The 23641-nt window shown below is 43.8% G+C and overlaps 1 protein-coding gene and 1 non-coding gene across 2 annotated transcripts in view; one reads left to right on the forward strand and one right to left on the reverse strand.

The window, feature by feature from the left end:
• UBXN2A (UBX domain protein 2A) overlaps positions 1–22996 on the forward strand; it is a 46372-nt gene extending 23376 nt beyond the window's left edge. Inside the window, exons 3-7 of the mRNA XM_073002278.2 lie at positions 11362–11500; positions 11983–12096; positions 12862–12995; positions 16509–16667; positions 21051–22996. Coding sequence (XP_072858379.2) covers positions 11362–11500; positions 11983–12096; positions 12862–12995; positions 16509–16667; positions 21051–21243 — 739 coding nt within the window. The 3' untranslated portion in view covers positions 21244–22996. The remainder of the gene's footprint in view (positions 1–11361; positions 11501–11982; positions 12097–12861; positions 12996–16508; positions 16668–21050) is intronic.
• Positions 3134–3303, reverse strand: LOC140703563 (U1 spliceosomal RNA). Its single transcript, XR_012082891.2, has one exon. It is a non-coding gene; the product is annotated as a U1 spliceosomal RNA (small nuclear RNA).
• Positions 22997–23641: the final 645 nt, after the last annotated feature.

A 23641-nucleotide genomic window follows, 5' to 3' on the forward strand; every position in this document is an offset into this window, starting at 1 on the left:
GTTGTCAGGTTCGTGGACTCTGCTGGTAGGCTGGCAGGCACACGCTGACCTTAGCGTTAGTTGTTACTTGTTATGTGCCTCCTCATTTTAAAAGAAAAATCCTTTGTTCAGCAGAGCCTTAAGTGCTTTCTCGAGTGAGTACATTTCCTGTGCCCTGTTTTCTCTGCACTTGAAGGAGACAGCTGCTGCAGTTGCAGGCGAGAACAAGTATTTGACACGATTCAGTCTTCTCCTTGATAATAAACAGCTAAGGTGCAGAAGAGTCTCTTGTCTGGAGAATCTTTTGTTTTCTCTGAACGGTGTTTTTCTTTAACAACAAGAGAAAAACAAAACTCTTCTTTTGTGCAGAAGAGATTAACGTACCTTTCCCCACTGTAATTTCATCAGTATATATTTTAGGAACTGTTTTCTTTCACATCTCAATAAAGATGTCTCAGCTTGCAAGTGAATGTCAGTTTTTATTTACTGCCCTTTCCTTATACTTCCTTATGCTTACCTTCCCCTCATATACTGTGGTTTTTAATATATTTATTAGAAGCCAGATATGTGGGGTGAATGTAGCTTTGGCTTTTTAAAAAGTTAACCAAGGTAGCTGCTGAAGTAAGTACAATACTGCACGTCTGAATGAAAGAGACTAACCCTGATATTATACTACATGATCAGAAAACTTGAACAATTAATAGCAATCCTGTAATCATGGTATGCTGGCACCAGTTGGACCTTACTATAATTTTAGCAGAATGCTCCTGTCTCCAGTTCATACACATTCTAGAAAAACACACACACATCAGAAAATGAAAAGGAGTGTAGAAGCAAGAGAGCCAATATGGTGTGATTCACATGTTGGCCAAGAATTTTGGAAATCTGTGTTCACACCCTCCTTGGCCATTCAGCTTACTGAATAGCCATGAGCCAGTCTCAGTTACTTCACATGGTGGTTGGAAGTGGGGAGGAAAAAAGCCATGTGAACCACCTTGATCTCATTTGAGGAAGGGTAGGATATAAAATATAACAAATAAACGATGCCAGCAGCCTACCCATAGGATGCCTGCACACAGAGAGAACCATTGAACTCTCGCCCACTTCAGGTATGTGACTGAGCAGGCCCTCCCTGCACATCCCTCTTTACACCACCACATATCCAGGGTAAAGCCACGGACGGACGGACACCCAGTACATCAGCCCTTGTGGCACAGCCAGCACTGACCAAACACTTGACAGTCGCGAAGCAGCATCTGTATAGGAAGGGTCTGAATTTCAGAGCGCTCCCCTGTTTCATGAACACAGCATGCACAGGGAACGAAGGAGAGTTTTGACACATACCGTCCTCCTTGGAAAAGAGCACAAGCTCAAGGCCCATCCAAGGAAGGAAAACATCTTTTGCTACATATCAAGAGGAGGGACTAGATTCGATTAGAAGGGCAGTCACAGATCAAACTGACAGCAAGGATTTATTTTCACCAGGCGCTTAATTTCTTTTACTTATTTAAAAATTCAGTATAATATGTCATTTGCTTTTATCTAGCACATCTTTTATTCACAAAATATAAGTGCAGCTCTTCAGGCATGCATATTACATCACCATATTAGGTTATTCAATTATTTAGCATTATTAAGAATAATATTTTAAGGCCCCTAAGCTTTCTGTCGATACGTCTGTGGTCTTTAGTAGTGCTCAATCAAGTGTATGGTTAGATCTCTCCTTAAAGTAGCAATAATAGGATGTGACTGGATATATGGCAGTAGAGAGGTTACATGAAGTTTTTCCTCCAAAATCATTTTCCTCTGAAAAGGTGGGTACTTACTTTAACCCCCATAGACCAGGATTTAACAAACAAAAGAAGAAGGAAGGAAGAAAAATAGGAGTCTCTCTCTCTCTCTCTCTCTCTCTCTCTCTCTGTGTGTGTGTGTGTGTGTGTGTGAGAGAGAGATCTTTGCATTTAATGAATTGTAGGATATTTTCTGACCCCGCTGGAATTCTAATGTACTGTGGGTTAGTGCTAGGATTGTAGCATTTCCTCTAAGGTTAGCAGATGGGTTGCATGTGCATTTCCTGTATTTCCTGAAACCACGGAGAATCCAAGTGTGCCTCACCTCCTTAATGGTGCCAGGTGACAGCTAGAGTATGTCTTTTCTTTTTTTAACCATCATGATTCTCAAAACAGCAACATGGGATTTAAATTTTTTTATTTTTTTCATTCAAATACTGTACAATGACACAAAAAATTACCTCAGTAGCAAGCATCAGTAGATTGGTTGGGAAAATTTGCCCCAGATTTATTTATTTATTTATTTATTTATTGTTAATTTAAAAATAACCCACTGTGCATTACCAATAGCTGAAATCCAAAAACATTGTTTACAACTCTTCAGGTGACAATAATATAACATCCCTACATTGTAGGTCTACTTATGGGGGACATTGAAGGAGCCTCCCTGAAGAATGTGAGGGTTGTGAACACATTCAGGCATCCCCTTAACAATGACGGCACTGAGTCCTTGCACTCTGGAAGCATTGTTGGATGGGTTCTGAAAAGAATGAAGAAGAAGATTTAACTCTGTGTAACTGCTGCAACACAGCATGATGCTAGGAGACTAAAGCTCCCATCCTGGTGTTGAGAGCATTAATGAATAAAACCAGAATAAAGTTATTGCGCAAGAAACAGTACAGTGGTGCCTCGCTAGACGATTACCTCACAAAATGAGGAATTTGCTAGACGATGACTTTTTTAGCTATGTTACGCTTTGCAAAACGATTGTTCCTATGGGCAATTTTCATTGGACAGTGTTTGGGTCCTTGCGTCCTTGCCTCGCAAGATGGTTTTTTTTTACCCTGTTTCACAAGATAGTTTCCCACACATTAATTACATAAGACCTACTTTTTAATCCCAAAAAAGTGGGGGAGAAAGTGTATGCTGCTGGCTTTCCAGGGTCTGTCTCCTAGAAAAATAGCAGCATACACTTTCTTCCCCACTTTTTTGAGATTAAAAAGTAGGTCTTATGTAATTAATGTTCTTCAATGAGAGAAAAAACCATCTTACAAAGCATTGCTAATGGGGCTATGACTACAAATTAAATGAGAGAGGATGGTGAAAACAGCCAGGAACCAAAGGATAAAGAGATTGTAAAAACACCAGGGAAATCACAAGAACAATCCCTCATTAACACAAATTGTGTAGTTGAGTTTCCCACATTTGGGGAAATCATAGGGATCAGCAGCACACCCAAAGTACAATGGATGAGCCTCTCCCTAGCTAGGAAAACCACTTTTATGACATGGTACTTCCCTTGCAAGGTATGAGTTAGAATGGCCCTTGCCTCTCCTAGCCCATTCTGTCCCCTAACCCCCCAAGGCATGGTGACCCCCTGGCTGCACCTCCCACTCAGTACAGGGCTGCACAGCCCCAGTCCTGCCAGAGGCAGGTATTTTGGGGTGCCCTGTGGGACCCCCTTCAGGGGCTAGGTGTTCTTCCCACAATCCTCTAGTGCATATTATGCTAATTGCAGGAGGAACACCTAGCATTAGCTAGGTGTTCCTCCCACAATCCTGTAGTGCACAATATGCTAATACCTGTGTACAAGAGGATTATGGGAGGAACACCTAGCCCCTGATGGGGGTCCCTAGTTTGGACAGAGATGTCTTCCATGGACACCGTCCCACATAGCTGAGGGAGTAGGAATGTCTCCTTCCACTTAAGTTATTTCATGATGCATGCCACACAAATGGGTCCTTAAAATGTGACAACTCAGCAGCACATGTAAGAGGAAGCTGCAGCTGTTGTGATAATAACTGGGGCTGAGATATAGGAAATTGGTCACAAATCATGTACCCTTTCCCCAAGGAAATATTAGATATAGTATGTTGGACAGACATGCTTTAGGGACAAAAGCCTGAGCGGCTGTAGGTATCTTGGTTACTGGGAAGGCTTCTTGAAATTCCACATGCAAATATCAGTTTCTAGATGTAAGGAGGCCCGGAAAGAAAAAACAAGAAACCAGGCCTTCTTGGCAGTGGCTCCTCGTCTCTGGAACAATCTCTCTCCTGAGATTCGCATGGCCCCTTCCCTAGGCATCTTCAAATGCCAATTGAAAACCTGGTTGTTCAAGCAAGCCTTCCCTCCATCCACTGTCTGCATTTTTGTTTTTTGTGTTTCTTCCATCTTGGATCATTTTGTGTGTGTGTGTGTGTGTGTGTGTTTTGGTAATACATTGTCATTTTAAGTTGTAAATTGTTATATGTCCTGTTGTTACCCACCCAGAATAGTCTATATGACTAGATGGGCAGGCTATAAATGAAATAAATAAGCCTCAGGCTTTTGAAATATCACATAAAAACACATGGTGGTGCTAAGAAGAAGAAATGAATAATAAAAATATTGATAAATGATAATGGGTGAGGAAAAGGTGATCCAGATACTGTAACACACTCTCTGAGATTTGAGGAATTGAAATTCAAGATACTATAGTGGAAGGGAAAGTAGCAGAGGACGGTGACGTAGACACAACTGAAAAAAGCAAAATACTGTAAAGAAGTAGGCAGCTCCCACACTGTAGACCAGCCTGGAGACTGGAAAGGGCCACAGCAGTTGGGAAGGGATCAGGGAATGGTGTTGGATAACTTTTCTCAGACTGTGGGCTGAGTTGCATTAGTGAGTCCCAAGGAATATGTTGAGATGAGGCTTGGTGTTGCTGCACAGCTAGTACCTCACTGCTTGGTTCTCCTGCCCCATGGCCGTGGTGTGTCCTTTGAGTTGAACTGGGGCCAGCACTACCTGCATGCACAATGCATAGCACATGTGACAGTGGGAGCTGGTTAAAGAGCAATACTGTAACATGCAAGGTTTCAGGGATGGGAGAATTGGATGGTGAAATAGAGCAGCTGGCCGAGAGCATGAGTGAAGGCAAAAAGGGAAGGGAAACATTAATTTCTAACTGTATTTTGCATGTTGTTCAAAACTTTTATTTTGTAAGGCACCTTGAGAAAGCAGTGTAGAATATTTCCAGTACATAAAGTAAGAGAATATGTTTGCATTAGGCAATGGCATCAGGAATTGGGAGAGCAACATCTAATCTGATGTTTGGGGAAGGTTATTTTCTGATCCATGTAAATTACTTAGACTACAGTATTAAGCACACTTATTTGAAAGTAAATTGCAGGGGAAATGACTTTCAAATAAACATGACTGGCTGTTAGTAGAATTTAGGAAGTTGAGAACTTTCTGTTCTTCAGCGTGGTCTTCTGTGAATGCACACAATGAAGGGTTAAGTCAGCACCTGCGCGGGTCCCTCGGAACGTTCTCGAGCTCTGTAAAAAAAAACATAATTAGGAGTGCCTATACTGCGCATGCTCCGCCCGCTCCAACCTCAGTTCCATTTCTCCGCCGTGTGAAGTGGTTCTTTCGGCTTGAGCTCTTACTGTTTTCGCTTGTTCTATTGTATTTTCGCGGATTGTCTGCTCGGATTTTTTACCTTGGACTGTTACGGACCTTCTTTAAGCCTTACGATTTGGTTCTGGTGCCTACGGTTTCTCCTCGGCTCACTTGTGAGTCGCTACCCTTTTCCCGCCCTTTTTACCAGCCGTTTTTTCCCTAGGGTGTCTATGCCGCCTCCACCCTCTGGTCCTTTTGGTCGGTGTGTCCGTTGCTCTGCTAAGATCCCGTTCCAGGACGGACACGATACTTGCCTTTTTTGTTTAGGGGAATCCCATTCTCCCCAAAACTGCGAGCATTGCCAGGCTTTTACTAAGGCCGCTTTGAAGGCGAGGCAGCAGCGCTTAAAATTACACCTGTGGAACACCGCTCTTTCCGCCTCTACGCCTTCTTCTATGGAGCTCCCTGCTTCTTCCTCTACTTCCCATACGGAAGGTTCGGCACCCCAATCTTCAACCACCAAAGCGGCAGACGTACCTGCTGAAAAAATGACAAAGAAGTCATCCGCTCCAAAGAAGAAGTCCGCCTCCAAGACAGCCCCAGCTGCAAAACCTGCGAAGAAAGAAAAATCAAAGGGGTCGACTAAACCTAAGGACCCCACTTCGCAAATGTCCGCTGTAGCCGCCAACCTTCCGTCCCCTATCTTGGAGGACTCTTCTAGGGACAAGGACTCTGTTTCTGAAGCGTTTGCACCGCTTCCCCCACGACAAGTTGAGCCGCTGTTACCCCTTGGCATTACATCACCGACGCCAAGCCAGCTTGTACAGACCACTGCAAGCTTGGGTTTTACCCCTGTCAGTCCCGCATCCAGCGGGCGGGGCTCTCCGGCTCATTCTGTGTCTCCAGTGTCTTCTCACCACCATTCACCACCAAGGAAACGGTTGAGAAAGACGAGACACTGCTCCCGAGATCGCCATCGATCCCCTCACAGGGATGGCGCTGGGAGACACGGACGTTCCCGACATCGATATGTATCGACGTCGGATGACTCCTCTTCAGTGGACCGGCGCAGGAGACGTAAACATCGCCGTCGACATCGTTCCTCCACATCTTCGGCGTCGACGTCGCCCGAATACCATCGGCGTCGGCGCAAGATTCGCTATGTCTACGTCTCCTCGTCATCTTCCGCGTCGACCCCGCCCAGGAGACGTCGACGCCGACGACGCAGAGGCACCGAGGCTAACCCTCCGCAGCCTCCATCGATGCCGCAGCCTCCGCTCGATCCTTCTCTTCCGCCTTCGACGTCGAGCGCACCCATCCCGCAGCGCCCCACTCCTACGTTGCCGCAGGGGCAATCTCCACGTCGGAAGAGGAGGCGTGTTTCCTCATCAGACGAGGACATTTCATTTTCCTCTCGGTCTTCGGGCTCGGAAGCAGAGCCTGCTCCCCAACCTGAACCTCAGGACTTGCCAGAAGGGGAGACTGTGGGGTCGGACACAGGTGACCCGCACGACCCATCTCCCTCGGAGGACTTTACTTCGTACTCACAGATGATGTCACGCCTCGCTAAAACTTTGAAGCTGCGGGTAGATGACCCAGTCCCCATTCAGGAGGACCTTATTTTCGGTGATATCCATAAGGACCGCTCCCCGCCCCCTAGCATCCCCTTTTTGCCAGCTTTATTGGACATAGTTAAAGAACAGTGGGAGCATCCTTCAGCCTCCATACCTTTGGCGAAGCGTACAGAGAATATGTACAAGATCAATGGGACTGATGCAAAATTTTTACTTAAGCATCCAATCCCCAATTCTCTTATCGTGGAGACAAGTTGTACTAGACCATCAGGCAGGGCCCACGTTGTCCCCACCAATAAGGAAGGGAAGAAGTTGGAAATGATTGGCAGACGTCTCTACTCTCTCATCTCTTTCATTCTCCGTGTGAATAACCACCAAACCGCACTGGAGGCTTATCAAAAGCAGTTATGGCTTAAGACCCTATCAGGTTTAAAGATGATACCTGAGGACACCCGCCAGGCTTTCCTTAACATCTACGAGGAAGCGCAGACTGTTTCGAAGCATCAGAGGATTGCTACTAGACACTCAGTTGAGGCAGCAGCAAGGATATTGGTCACAGCTGTCACTCTCCGCAGGCATGCTTGGCTGCGCGCTGCAAATATTTTTGAGGATGTGAAAGCTAAAGTAGAGGGTTTGCCCTTTGACAGTTCTGGTCTTTTCAGTGAAAAGACTGATAATCATCTCGAAGAACTCCATAAGGCTAAAAGAACTGCCAAATCGTATTACATCCAACCTCAGCCTAGATTTGGCAGATATCACTGGAAGAAATCCTCCCCTCAATATAATCAGCCGGTTCAGCAATATAGGCAATTCAAGACCCAGCCGCAGTCAAGACCTCCCCCCGCCGCTTCCGCAACGTCTACTTACCGTTCGCATGTGCCATCCCAGCGTCGACAGTCTTTCAAGCAGCCTACGAGAAAACACAAGCAATATCTTTGACTCAGAGCCATCACAGATAACTACCGTCCCAGATACAAGACTGCTACCTTTTTTCCCAAACTGGTCCACCATTACGACCGATTCCTGGGTTCTAAGCATCGTCTCTTCAGGGTACCGTCTAGAGTTCACAGAATATCCTCCTTTAGGTCGGGCAGAGTATACTACATTCGATCCCGCCCTAGAGGAGGAGGTTCACTCTTTGCTACGAAAAGGTGCCATCCAAAAGGTACCAAAAAGAGACATTGCAAATGGCTTCTATTCAAGGTACTTTGCTGTAACCAAAAAGGATGGAGGCATGAGACCCATCCTCGATCTCAGAGAGTTAAATACTTACCTGCATCCCCGACGATTCCGGATGGTAACGTTGGAATCCATTATTCACCTATTAAAAGAAAACGATTGGTTTGTAGTCATCGACTTAAAGGACGCTTATTTTCATATCACCATTCACCGCGATCATCGCAAGTTCCTCCGCTTCATCTTCCAGGACACGATTTATCAATATCTTGCCCTACCATTCGGATTAGCGACGGCACCTCGAACTTTTACGAAGTGCATGGCCCCGGTGGCGGCATACCTCAGGCTCAACGGGGTCCAGGTTTTCCCATACATAGACGATTGGTTAGTGGTCTCGTCCTCCAGCAAAAAGGCCATAAAGGACACAAGGTTCACCCTCCATGTCCTAAACAGTCTGGGCCTCACGGTGAACTACAAAAAATCACATCTCAGACCTTCCAGAGTAGTAAGTTATATTGGTGCCACAATCGATTCCCGCAAGGGAAGAATCTTCCTACCAAGGGACAGAATCCTGAAAATCCGCAGAGCAATAGCGAAGTTTCGACCCGGACGTACAGTGCCAGCCAAACTTGCTCAACATCTACTGGGACTTATGTCATCCACCACCCCAGCATTGGCGCATGCACGTCTCAAGTTACGGTCCCTACAAGTATGGTTCCTATCTCTATTCGACCCTCTTCGGGACCATCCCAAGAAACCCCTCCTTGTCACACAGGAACTAGCTTCACAACTCCAATGGTGGACATATGTACCGCATCTACAGATAGGACGACCCTTTCGTCCACTCCACCTAACTATTCAGGTCACCACCGACGCCAGTCCCACCGGATGGGGGGCGCATTGTGGTCCACATCGGGTCCATGCGCTTTGGACACCACAGCAACGCACACTGCACATCAACCATTTAGAGATTCTGGCTGTCTTCAAGGCGCTCAACGCCTTTCTCCCTCTGGTGCGCGGCCATGGAGTCCAGGTTGTCACCGACAACACTACAGCACTCCACTACATAAACAAACAAGGGGGCACGCGTTCTCAGTCCCTATTGTTCATAACAGTAATTCTATGGGAATGGTGCTACAAAAACCACATCTTTCTCAGGGCAGTCCACATATCGACTACCGAGAACGTGATTGCAGACAGGTTGAGCCAGTCCTTGAACCAGATGCACGAATGGGAGCTCCACAACTCAGTCTTTCATCAGCTATGCCATCGATGGGACACTCCAGAAATAGACTTATTTGCCACACATCGAAATGCCAAATGTCCTCTGTATGCGTCCAGAGCAGGACGGGGGACGAACTCAATGGGCGACGCTTTCATGATCTCATGGAGGCACCGTCTACTCTACCTGTTTCCGCCATTCCCTCTTATTCAGAGAGCTTTAGTTCAGCTGCGATTTCAGTTAGCAGAAGCAATTCTGGTGACACCTTTCTGGCCTCGACAGCCCTGGTTTCCAACTCTCATGGACTTGGCAATAGACTCTTTGAGACTTCCCAGCTTTCCAACCCTACTCACTCAGGATGCGGGCAAGGTTTGCCACCCGGACCTGAACTCGCTACATCTCACTGCGTGGAGGATCTCCCCGAGATCAGGGAGATATTAGAGAATTCCATAAAACCATCCACCTCCACGTTATATTCTCATAAATGGAAAAGTTTCCTCAAATTTACCAGTTCTAGAGGACTTCAAGCCTCACCAGCATCCCTCTCCACCACGCTGCAGTTCCTGCGCTATTTGTTTGACCTCCAGTTATCCCCCTCCACGCTGAAGGTATATTTAGCGGCTATTGTTTCTTTTCAACCACGAGATTCCCCTTCCTCTCGGCTTTTTTCTCATCCCACGGTTAAAACCTTTCTTAAGGGAGTCACTCACCTGCGTCCACCGCTGAAACCGTTGGTACCCCAGTGGTCCTTACACCTTGTCCTTAATGCACTTATGCATCCTCCATTTGAACCTCTGGCTACCTGTTCTCTTAAGTTGTTGTCTCTTAAAGTTTTGTTTCTCGTAGCCATCACATCTGCCCGCAGAGCCAGTGAGCTGGCTGCCCTCAGAGCTGACCAACCATTCCTCCAATTTTTCAAGGATAAAGTTGTTCTACATACCGATATCTCCTTTCTCCCCAAGGTCGTTTCCGAGTTCCACCTCAATCAACCATTGATACTCCCCACATTATTTTCTCAGCCCACTAGCGATACCGAGCGCATGCTCCATACCCTCGACGTCAGGAGGGCACTTTCCTTTTATGTTGCCCGTACCAAGGATTTTCACTTATCCCCAAGACTCTTCCTATGCTATTTTGGTTGTAAAAAAGGCCTCCCAGCCTCTTCATCCTCAATATCCCGTTGGCTGATTACTACCATAGCTTTGGCCTATCAGCTTCAGCATCAATCTCCTCCTCCTGGCCTCCGTGCCCATTCCACCAGGGCGGTAGCTTCGTCGACGGCACTTTTAAGAGGGATTGACTTACCTGACATATGCAGGACGGCCACCTGGTCCAGAGTGTCCACGTTCATCTCCCATTACAGATTGGACACGAGGGCTCAAAAGGAAACAAGATTTGGGAGAGCTGTCTTGGCATCTGCCCTACAGTGACGGCCCACCTTCCGGTAAGCAAGCTTGCTAGTCACCCTTCATTGTGTGCATTCACAGAAGACCACGCTGAAGAAAGAGAGGTTACTTACCTGTAACCATGGTTCTTCAAGTGGTCATTCTGTGAATTCACACAAGCCCGCCCGACCTCCCCACTATCCGTCACTGTGCTAGCATTGTCAATTTATTCTAGCTGGCGGATAAATGGAACTGAGGTTGGAGCGGGCGGAGCATGCGCAGTATAGGCACTCCTAATTATGTTTTTTTTTACAGAGCTCGAGAACGTTCCGAGGGACCCGCGCAGGCGCTGACTTAACCCTTCATTGTGTGAATTCACAGAATGACCACTTGAAGAACCATGGTTACAGGTAAGTAACCTCTCTTTTCATGGTTGGCTTGACTCACTTTAGTCATATCTTGTTAATCAGTGTTAGGAACAAGGTATGTATAAATAATTTCCCAGGACGTTTGGTAACTGTGGCAAGAATCACTGGTTCAAATTTAACATAATTGACAGGCCAGTAAACATGTGGTTTAGATAAAACAATGAGTTTCATCTGCAGCTCTGAGTATCTTATCCTTGTGTTTTATAGGGTTTGCAAATCAAGAGCTGACAATCAGATTCAGAATGGTATAGATGAGAAGAGTTGTGATATTTTTGTTGATAACCTTTTTGAAGAAGCTCAGAAAATTGGAGCTATATGCACACAGCAGGCTAAAGTAAAAAATCAGGTTAGTGCATTTAATTTTATAAGGTGTAGTACATCAAAACACTGTGTAAAATTGTGTAAAGTAAAACATGTGGGCCTGGATTAACAGGATACTTTGGCTAATGGAAATTCTTGTTGCCATCTGCCTTGTAAACATTTGTACATGTAGATGTTTTAGGGGTTATTTTTTGATGCATTTCTTCATAATTTGGAATGGCTGATATAGTTCTCATTCCTTAGAAAACATGTGTGGGTCATGGCTTCTTCAATAGCTTCGGTACTACCGTGTGTGCTTTGTCTGTAAACAACGCTGATTTGAACTCTGATGGTTCCAGATAATGCTGGGGAGAGAAAATCCTTCCTGAAACTCAGGACAGCCGCTGGGGGTTAATGTAGATATGAAGCAACTTCCCACGTTCCTCTTGCCTGCATTCATTGCATAAAGGAAATGAATGAGTCTGCTACTTTTGTGCGATAATGCTCATTTGAGTTTTCACGTTTCAGGCGGATACAACAATTAAATTATGGAAAAATGGATTCACAGTGAATGATGGTGAACTCCGAAGCTACACAGATGTTGCAAACCAGCGCTTCTTGGACTCTATTAAAAAAGGGCAAGTCAGCTTTGTGTGTTGCACCAGCATTGTGGTAATATCACTCATACACTGGTCTGCTTCCATTCTCTGTCCAGGTGAACATCTAGCTTTGACTTCACTTGGATATACATATACCACAAGCATGCCCTGGTTGATGCATTACTATATATACACTGCATATGTATATATTATTTATACCACTTACATCCTGCCCTTTACCTGGCAAAATTAAAACCCAACAAGCATAAAACCTAACAAGCATAATGAGAAGCACATACATACACACAAGAAATAAAATCTAAAGATAATTATCACCCACTGCCTATTGCTCTTGTGAAATCTAACATTTGATACCATTTTAATATAAGATTGTTAGCTGAATAAGTTCAGTGAGTTAGGTGTCTGGCTCCGGAGCCTGAGGTTGGGAGTTCAATTCCCCGTTGTGCCTTCCAGGAGAGGTGCCAGCCTATGTGGCCTAGGGCAAGCTGCACATTCCCAGGGAGAAGGGAACGGGGAACCACTTCTGAGTCTTCTCTTCCTAGAAAACTCTGAAAAGGGTCACCGTAAGTCAAAATTGACTTAATGGCACATGATTATTATTACAAGACTGCTTCCCTTTGGAACATGATCAGTGCTTTAAAATAGTGCATTAAGGAAAAGGTGTTGTTCCTAGAGGGAAGTGCGCTTCCCTTCATGCATAGATCTCCACTTCATCTGATTAATTAATTATTCTGATTATAATGATCATGTGCACTTTTCTTTTTACTCATTTTGCCTTTAAAGAGAGCTGCCTCCTGAATTACAGAAGATCTGTGGTAAAGAGGAGGTGAATGTGAAGGTGCAAGATAAGAAGGACCAAGTGTACACCCTGAAGAAGCCAGTATTTCACCCTTTCTCTGGTCAAGGATACAGATTGGGAAGGTAGGAAGTCTCATATCTCTAGTAATAGAAATTTCTTTTGGAAAGGATCAGGGATGTTAATGGCAGTCCCTTCATCCTTCTTAAGCAGTAGTTCTAAACTCACTTAGTTGGGCATAAGCCCCGTTGTACTCAGTGGGACTCTGCCTTCTGCTTAAGTGTATGTAGAATTGCTCTGTTATCCTCTTTCTCCATTTCTAGCTTCTAACTTGTGAGGAAACTTGATTTAAACCTCCTAACGTTGCATTGTGTGTCCATCAGTCAGTACCCTATCCTCGGCAGCAATTCCACAGCAGTAATGATATTAAGAAGACCATAAACAAAGGGGCATAAGTGGTGATGTCCATAGAGCCAACAGTAACTGGACAACCCATTCACCAATCAATGTCATTCCTGAAAAGCATCCCTTGTAACCAACCCTACAGGGTAACCGTGAGTCCTTAGGATGCTTTATCAGCAGCTCGTTAGGATGCCTTATCAGTCCCGTTGTGCTGGGATTGAAGCTGTAGCTGGGGCTACAGGGAAGGGAAGCAAGGCTACCAATGGGCCTCCTCAGAAGCCGGTCTTGTTAGGGTTGGCTCTCTTGTCAGCTGACGTCCAGTAGCCATTCCACCAGGCTGTAGCTTGGGAGAGACAAGCAGGACAACACATCTGCTCAGCTGGGAGGTCAATGGTTTTCACCCTTCCAGTCTGGCTCCAGCTGATTTTGTCAAGAGCAACCATGTCTAACAGCACTATACCCTAGTACTATGAGAACTACTTTTCTTCATGTTTGAATTGGGAGTCTTGCCAGCTGAAGTATTTTAAGTAAATAAACAGTAAATACCGCATTTTTCCATGTATAAAAACGACACTATTTCCTAAATAATTAGATGAAAAATTGAGGGTTGTTTTAATACATGGAAGGAGGCAGAGGCAAAGGAGCACTCGCGCGCGCTCAAGTGCCTCTTGCTGCTGCCGCCACCCTCCAACGCCACTGCTGGGGCTCACCTCCAGGTCACAAGGCTCACCTTGTTCCCTCTGCCTTGTCCCCTCTGGCGCCGGCGGCAGCAACAGGCAGAGGAAAAGGAGTACTTGCACGCACTCGGGGCACCTCTTGCTGCTGCCGCCGCCGCCCACTTGCCTTCTTCAGCGCCCCAGCTCACCTCGCCGACTCCTCCCCTCTGGCAGCAGCAGGAGGCGGAGGCAAAGGAGCACTCGCACGCGCTCGGGCACCTCTTGTCACTGCTCCCGCATTGCTTCCTCCAGTGCTCCCTTCAGGCAGGGGACAAGGCAGCGATAACGTGAGCTGGAGGTGAGCCCCAGCAGTCACAGTGGATGAGGTGATTGGGCGGGGGAGGCAGCAACAGCAGGAGAGATGGAGGTGGAGGATCAGTTGCCCATTAACTGCTCCTCCACCTCCATCAAGGGTCAAAATTTGGGGGTCGTCTTACACATTGGGGGGGTCGTATACATGGTAAAATACGGTAAACTAATAAACAGTTCACCTAACTTAGGCCATAGTCACACCAGGGGAATGTGTCCCACTTCTAACAATAGTGTGTGTGTGTGTGTGTGTGTGTGTGTGTGTGTGTGTGTGTGTGTGTGTGTGTGTGTGTGTGTGTGTGTGTGTGTGTGTGTGTGTGTGTATACACACACAAAAGGTACTCCTTTTGCACCCTTTTTCCCTCCACTTCCACTTAAAAGTTTCCACGAGCTTGGGAGTGGAACAGCAAGCTCCGTTTGCTCAGCTTTGCTTTTGAGAGCCAAGTGTGCCGGCGGCTAGAGGGAAGCATTCCCAGCCCCTCCTCTTCCTCCAGCTGACCTATTTCATCTTTCAACATGGCTTTTTCCTGAGATTCCCCCCACCCCACCCTCTCCTGGCTGCTGGTCTCTCTCAGTCGCCCCATCATATCTGGCAAAAGAACAAGGAAGGGCGATAAGAGGGACAGTGCCTGATTATAGTGTGGTTCATACACATTGTCAGCTGTTTCCCACTCCTCACAGCGCCCGGATACCCAAGTTCTTTGCCAAGGAAATATAGTGGTGCCTTGCATAATGAGTGCCCCGTTTAACGACGAATCCGCATAGCGATGCGGATTTTGCGAGCGCAAAAGCGATCACATTGCGATGTTTAAATAGGGAAAACATCGCATTGCGATGATCGGTAAGCATTTCGCTTACCAATCTTCGCATTGCGATGTTTTAAAACAGCTGATCGGCGGTTCCAAAATGGCCGCCGGGTCAACAAAATGGCCACCCACAGCCTTTTCGCGTCGATTCCTCGCTTACCGAGGCAGCGAAAATGGCGGCCGGATGGAAGATCTTCGCATAACGGTGAGTTTATCCCCCATAGGAACACATTGAAGGGGTTTCAGTGCGTTCCTACGGGGTTTTTTGCCCCGTATAGCGACGTTTCTGGATAGCAACGATTTATCCGGAACGGATTGTCACTATGCCGGGCACCACTGTAAACTGATAGCATCGTATACACATGCCATACCAGTAAGGAATATATAGACACACAACTGGAAGAAAAATAATACAACCCTCATAGCCAGTGGGACATAAAGTGCAATTACACTGCTAGCTGGGAAAATATTTCAATCATGGCCGTGTGTCATGTGATGACAAATTTAAATACCTGTCTAACTGGGGAATAAGTAGGAAACATTTGCTTCATGTGATCACACCCTTACTGGCCTGCCTGGCTGTGGTCATTTGAGAGGTCCTGAACCTACATATTTGCTCCTTGAGATAAAACCCCCTATGATGTTTGTCGGTTGGCAATAGATGCTGTTGTGATTATGCCACTCCTGTGATGTAGGACGGAATTGCCCACCTTGCTCCAGCTGAATTCACAAGGAGGAATGGAGATCACAATGTTACTGTTGCTAAGATGCCTTTTCTACTTGAGGTGGCATGTGAAAACCGTGTGATTGTGTTTTTCCATGAAAAGTTATCAAAAACAGTATGCAAGGTCTCTTGCTATTTTACTGAAACGTGTCAAAGCAATAAATTCACAAAAGTGTGCTAATCATAAAAAAATACCATTCCCTCTAAGAGGAGACTTGAGCGATCAAGCATCTGGTAGGCCAACCCAAAATAGCATCATACTTTCTATATAACTAATTCTTCAGTTTCTCTTTCAGCCATCGGTGTGATGATCACCTATCTGCAGAAAAGTCCTTAGTCCCTTTAAACATTTATTTAAATTAAGCATTCTGTAGACATGTTGTGCAGGCAGCATGGGTTCATTTATTTCAGCACTGGGGGATAAAGGGCTCTCCAGATGTTACCGGCTCACACTTTCCATTGTCACCACTTCCAGTGGTGAAGGATAATGGGAAAAGGGAACATTTGGCACCTTGCACGTTTCCTATCCCTGCTGTAGTATTTGTTGTTGGGGAGGATTTAGGGCCACGTTGCCCCATAAACATTTTAGGGTCATCAGAAAATCAGTAGCAAAATGGTGACACCATCTAACGTTAAGAGGGCTTTGAAATCTCATTTCAATGTTTTTGTTTTCTTTTCCAGTGCCACGCCAAGAATAATCTATAAAGTAAAAAAAGATGTTGAAGAAAGTGAAAAGAGAAAAGCAACAGTGGTGTTAAATAATTCAGAACCCATCACTAGTATCCAAATTTGGTTAGCAGATGGAACCAGAATAGTACAAAGATTCAACACTTCACACAGGTAAGGAGAGATCTTATCAATCTACATTCATACAAATGCAACTTACTCCTCTGCAGGTCTACTTAAAAGAAACCCCACTGAGCTTGTAGGTAAATACATATAGGATTGTTGTCCCATCCTAAGTCTGTTTGCTGAAAAGGAACTCCCTTTGAATTTGATGCTAGTGACTCTCAGGTGACTGCTGTCTTTAAAAAAAAAAATTTTTAGGGATGCAAATAAGAGTCTCTTATTTATTGGTGGACTGAGAAATATTTTTATCTTTTGATTAATTTTAACCTTGGTTGGAGGTGCAATGATTATTTTAAAATATGAAATGAAATAATAAAAATGATATAACACAGAACTTCAGTGACGCATGAAGGAAACTAACATGTTACACATTTTGAACGGTTGATATCCTAGATTTTATATTTCGGACCTCTTTTTATTGTGGATTTCGGGTTCTTTGAGAAGACACTTAGATTAAGTATCTAAAATGCCAATAATCCATTGGGTTTTCGTATAAAACCAGTATCAACGCATTTATGATATGTAGACAATATTTAGATATTTAGACAATATTTGGATGATCCTTGCCTAATAAGCTAAGATATAAACTCTTTATTGACATGCATAGCCCCTCTTCTTTTCTATTGTGTGAGCATGCAGACAGACCCATGATGTTATTAGGAACTTGGGTTTTTCAGGACTTGTGATCTTACAAGGGGCCCCTTTGTTTAGATGACCATAAATATTACTACAAACTGTGGTTAGCCAACATTGCAGTGTGAGCTGGTGGGGAATGATCCTGCTCTGTCTGTAGACTGTTTCTGGGCTTCTGTTGAATGATGTCCTTTCCTAACAGCACACTGAATAAATTACTCAGGGAGGCTTGAATTATCTGTGGAATGGAGAAAATATATTTAGCGGTTGTAAGAATCCAGAATATTAAACCAGGTTGCTTAGATGACTATATCTGAACATCTCCTAAATTTACTTAATTCTCAAATATGATAATTCTCAGATTTTAAATTATTTACTTATCTTTCGTTTTCTAGTTAAGTCAAAACATTTATCAATTTGGGTATGTGTCATATTAATTTAAGTGGAATTATACAGTGGGGTCTTGACTTAAGAACGGCTTGAGTTAAGAACATTTTGACTTAAGAACCACTCTCATAGGAAAATATTAACTTGACTTAAGTACTTAGATTTGAGTTAAGAACTAAAAAAAAACCACGTGGGAGGCAGGGAAAGTGCAAAATTTGAACTTTCAGTTAACTGTTGGCCAGTGAAGAGGGTGCCTGTCTACTTCCTCACTCCTCCCAGCGTTTAGAGAGTGGATTGGGAGACAGTCTTCGGACTGCCTGGTACTGCCTGGACTGTATTTTCCGTGCCTTCCTTGAACCTTTCTTGACCTAAGAAAAAAAGAAACAAAATATCCCCTCTAGTGGTCGAAGGCGGAATAGCAGCTTCCCATTAGTTTCTATGGACGGAAAAGAGCAGATACGGATCAAATGGTTTTCAGTGCATTCCTATGGGAAATGCAGATTTGACCTGAGAACTTTTTGACTTGAGAACTGCCTTCCAATACGGATTAAGTTCTCAAGTCAAGACCCCACTGTATTCTTGAAATTGTGTGTTCAAATGGAACTGTGTATTTCTCTACACCTGGGTCTTGCTGGGTTTTATCCAACTCTGAGTTACATCCAGACTTCTATTGCAAACTGCTGCTTCCTTAGTAGCATTACACCATTTTTCTTAGAAGCTGTACAGTAGTAGTGGAGTCCTTGTCTGTGCAGATCACTACATGCCCTCTGTTGTCATCTTCACATATTGCAGGTTGAGAACAGAGGGGTTGATATTAGAAGGCATGCTTAGTACCAGGAGGCATACATCTGTGAGATGGCCATAGTGCTGGATAGGCCAGAATATTCCACTCCCATCATAAGTAGAACTACCATCAGCATCTCAAGCTAGTTACTTTGGTTTCCAGTCCTGTGCATGCATACTTACAAGAGTAAATCTTACTGAGGTCTTTCAGGACTGTTTTTTGGACAAACATACATGGTCCCTGAATATTCATAGGATCAGAGCCTGCAGAAGCCTTACGTAAGAGCACCTTATCTCTTTTGAGTTGAGCAGACCAGATTAGGGAGCAGCAGCAAATATGAAAAGAATTACGATGTGACATTCTGAGCATTCTTGCTGACTTAGCCTCATGGATGTCAGTGTAGTGCCTTCCTTAGTAATTTCCTTGCACATACAATATTTGACCTCACTATTTGTTTAAGAAGAACTCAATTAATAATTCCATGATACAGGACTTCTGAATGTAATCATAATATGAATTATGACATCTGCTGCACAGTAACTGGTTGGAAATTACTATCTAAATATGATGCATGTTGGATAGGGCTTTTTGGAGGTGGACAGAAGCTGTCTTGGTTCTTCAAGAAAAAACATCCGTTTGTTCACCGGAGGGACACTGTCCTTGGGACCTTCACCTGCGCTAGCCTGAGAGCGGCATAGGAATTGTCTGCTCCATTGTAGCCAGTTCTAAAAATCTTGCACTGCTAGAAGAGACGGGAGTCAGTCTTTTCCTACTTTCTGCCAATGAGACAGAAGGTCCATCCTTTTGCCAGCCCTCCATTGAATTAATGTATAGCTTGATATGAATGTTGACTAATTTTATACCTTGCAATAACAAATGTTGAGGTAGAAGATTTAGCATTTAGGAAGTCTTAGAAGTGTCATGCATTAAAGATCCACCAATACTTCCAGTTGAATAACATTTATAGGCCCATTCTGATTACCGTACTTTCAGCGGCTTATCCTAGGCTTAGTACATCCTGATACTCTGCCAGAGCTATTTTCAAGGCTTAGTGGTGTGCCTGTCATCCCTGTATTTTATGTATTAAAATGTTTATTACTATTTAATGTAACAACTTACAAACAATAGTATTTTTTCAAATAATGTATTTTTTTAAATGATGCCCCAATTATCTAGTAATAACTTTTCTGAAGATAAAACACGTTATAAGTGCTCAATGAGCAGCAGCTAGAGACCCATTAAATACGTAAGAGATCCTATACCAGAGGCTATAGTAACTCGCGACTGAAATCTCACCATGCTAGGATTGTGATGGCCATTCCACGGGTCTGTGTCTAATGTGAATGTAGTATCATCCTGTAAATCTGCCAACCTGTGTGCACTCACCTGGAAATAAGTCCTGCTCAACTTGGTGTGGCTTTTTTCTAAGGAGACATGGATAAAATGACACTGGCAAATAGCAAAATACAGTGCAGTGGTACCTCGGTTACGAACACCTCTGTTAACGTAATTTTCAGCTTACGAAGGAAAATCCTTTGAAAATAATGCCTCAGGTTTTTCTTTCTGTATGAAGTTTCCCCAGGATGCATCGTGCCTGGAGGTTTATAGCGCCGCTCCCATTCCTATGGCAATCCACGTTTTGTTTTACAAATTTTCTGCATTACGTAACATCCCGGAGAACGTATTAAATTTGTAAACTGAGGTATGCCTGGACCAAGACACAACGAGTGTTTTCTATTCGTTAGCTCTTTTCAAATTACAAGGGCATCTATACACTCTGTGTTTTACAAGAGATGGCTCATTTAGAGATTCAGAGACTGCCAATACAAAACACATGGAATGTGGGAGTAACATTTGCTATTTTCCTTCTAGAATAATGGTGCATAAGCTAGCGATGAGATTTGGCCTTGGTGAAGGAAGCCTTTTCACCCATGTGGCACCCTTCCAATGTTTTTGGGCTGTTAACTCCAGTAACCTTTCCCTGCTGCTCATGCTGGCTGACAGGAGTTCTAGACTGAAAACATTGGTCGGCCATAGTTCCTCACAGAAGGAGGATGGTGAAGGACGACCCTGTTTGCTTTCAGTGGGTTGCCCCAGTGGTGCAAATTCTCAGGTTGAAGAAAGAATTCTTTCAGTGGGGAGTTTTGTTCACTCAGCTGTTCCACTTCATCATTCTTCTTATAAACTGCTGATCTAGAGAAGAGGACTTCTGTTTTCCCTATATGTGATCCAAGTGGCAGATGCCTCATGGATTTATTTACAGGATTCTCATGTGGCAGATCACTTCCACATGCTGTGAAGGAGGGGGCAACAAGGCAAACTATTCTCCAAGTGGCCAACTTGCACAGCATCTGCAGGTCATTAGATTTAATGGGTGTCTAGCTGCTGCTCGTTGAGCAGTCTGGGGGTAACGCACCCAAAAGAAAAAAGGCTGAAGAATTCTTTGATCTGTCAAACACCTATGTTCTTGAAGTACCTCACACCCCACAGTGTTTGTTCTTTCAACATTCTGGATTAAAACACCAGCCCTCTTTTCATTTAAGTCTAATTTCTTTTGTTTCTCTTCTTAGAATAAGCCATGTCAGAGACTTCATAACAAATTACCAAGGACAACCTGGAAGAAATCCCTTCATGCTGACAACATCACTCCCTTTTCGGGAGTTGCTGGATGAATCTCTCACGCTGGAGGAAGCTAACTTAAAAAATGCTGTTATTGTTCAGAGACTTAAAAAAAACAGTGAGCCTTTCAGGAGTTTGCCCTAGCCTTCAGCAGCAAGATGGCCTAAAATGCACCACAATAGAGCTGCTGCAGGGAAGTCTTGTAAAAAAAAAGTCGGACAGTACCCATTAAACAGTAGCCTGGTTGAGTTTGTTTCACCATGCCCAGCAGCTATCTGTTAGTGAAGCTCTACTTTAGTTAAAACCAAAAAGAAACAAAAAGCAATATCTGTTGCGTGGCAGCTACAGCCCGACTCTGAATGGGCATATAGTGTGGGCTGTACAAAGTCTGCTCTAATGGGGTCTTCTGTTCTTTTTTGAAACAGTGGCCTGGCTGGAATGTAATACCGTGTTTCCCTGAAAATAAGACAGGGTCTTATATAACTTTTTGCTCCAAAAACACATTAGGGCTTATTTTTCTGGGAATGTTTTACTTTTTTCATGTACAGCAATCTACAGTATATTTATTCAAATGCAGTCATGTCGTCTTCTTCTGGTTGCTGCACAATGGTGGAAGGCAGGAGTTCACTTAAGTGGGTCTTATTTTTGGTGTAAGGCTTGTATTATGAGCATCCTGAAAAATCATACTAGGGCTTATTTTTGGGTTAGGTTTTATTTTCGGGGAAACAGGGTAGGCAATATCTCACCAGACCAGTTGTTCTGAGCTATCAACCTGGTAGCTTTGCTAGTTTAGAGAAGAGACATTCTAGTGAATCTGGTGAAAATCCTAGGCTTTGTTTGCACTTTGAGTTGGTTACTGGACAAGAGTTGCACTTTATTTTGGGAAAAAACAAAACACCAAACTACTACTCAGTTTTGTTCTTGCTGTATCGCCCAGTATGCTGTCTTGCTCATGAAATGCCACATTTACAGATTTTATAGTAGGTTGATACTAACGTTTAGAACTAATAACTCACTTTTTTGTTAAAACTCTCCATCTTCGTTAACAAGTTTCTATGTTTTGTAATAGCTGCTGCTTTCCTTGAAAACCTACCAATTCATGTCTGAATTAAACAAGACATGTAAGCCATCCTCTACATACACGTACCTGAGGGCAAGTCCAACAGAATGTAGTGACATTTTTCTGAATAGATAGTATTAGATTGCACTGTCTTATTTTCTGCCACAAGAAAAAGATCTCTGTGTTAACCAGTATCAAATCATTGGTTTGAGCTAAACACCATTGCTTTCAGTAGAATGTACATATGAGTAAGTGCATTTAGGCCTGCAGTGCTAGTTTATGAGACTGGAAGAAAGAGCAGTGGTTCTGCCCAGAATGTCAGAACAAATCAGCTCAAGAACTACAGCTTCAATATGATGCACATTGGAACAATTTCAAACAGTCAGTCTCATGGATCATGACATGTGGAGTCTTAATGAGAGGACTGTGACATGCTTGAAGTGGTTGACAGGTAACATGAACATGGAGTTATACAGCAAATTCGTAATTCAGCTTAGTATTAGAAAGCTCATCTAGAATAATCAGATTTATTTGTCTTATACATACCAGGTAGTTTTCTTTTTTGCTGTTAGTTAAGTCCTCTGCTCTGAATGACAATAATGATTTTTATTGATTTATTTCATTACTTTTGATGTTACGCAAACATTAAGAAAACAATAATCTCTTGTCTACAGGCTTGCAATCTAATCTACAGAATACCAGAGGAAAATAGGTAGGAAGAAAATGGTGGCAGGAGGGCACCAAACAAATACAGGCACAAACCCCTCCATAGTTGCATAGTAAAATGGGTGCTGAAGGAGGGAAGGAGCCAAATGGCAGCTGCTCACAGCCAACCCAATGAAGTGGGCCAGCCTGTTTCTACTGTCAGTACAATTGGGCATATATGTTCCTAAATGTTTGTTAGTGTTCACAAATGCCAAGTATTTCTTGTGTGTTATTAACGTGGCATTATATAGAAAACTGGGAATGTTCCTTTTTTTAGACCTCAGGAGCGTCCACTTGCAGACACTGACTTGAAATCCTGTTGTGTTGCTATGCAAAAGGTATAATTTTTTGGAGGAGAATTACTTCAGGTCAAGAAATCTCCATAGACATTACCTGTTGCAGACAGAGTTATGCAACCCACTATGCAATAGCTAATGGCTATGGAGATTCCCTAACTTGAGGTAAATTTCATCCAAAAGTTACACCTTGTGCGTAGCAACACAACAGGATTTCCGCTGCGTAACAATGGCAGCAGCTTCCCAAGACTCCATCTCGGAGTCAGCCTGGTTGGCAGATAGGATTTTAACAAGATTTCCCTCACTTATTTCACCCCCATCTCTTTTTTATCTATTTCCCATTTTAGATAGGATCAGTCAGAAGAGAGGCTGAAATTGAGCTGTATACCTAAGTACAATTTTTTAAATCATAAATGTGCTTTTCCTACATTCAGTCTTGCAACAGGAAAGATGTTAAACCAGAAGCTGTCACACTACTTTC

This window comes from Pogona vitticeps, chromosome 1 (assembly GCF_051106095.1).
Source record: "Pogona vitticeps strain Pit_001003342236 chromosome 1, PviZW2.1, whole genome shotgun sequence".
NCBI lineage: Eukaryota > Metazoa > Chordata > Lepidosauria > Squamata > Agamidae > Pogona > Pogona vitticeps.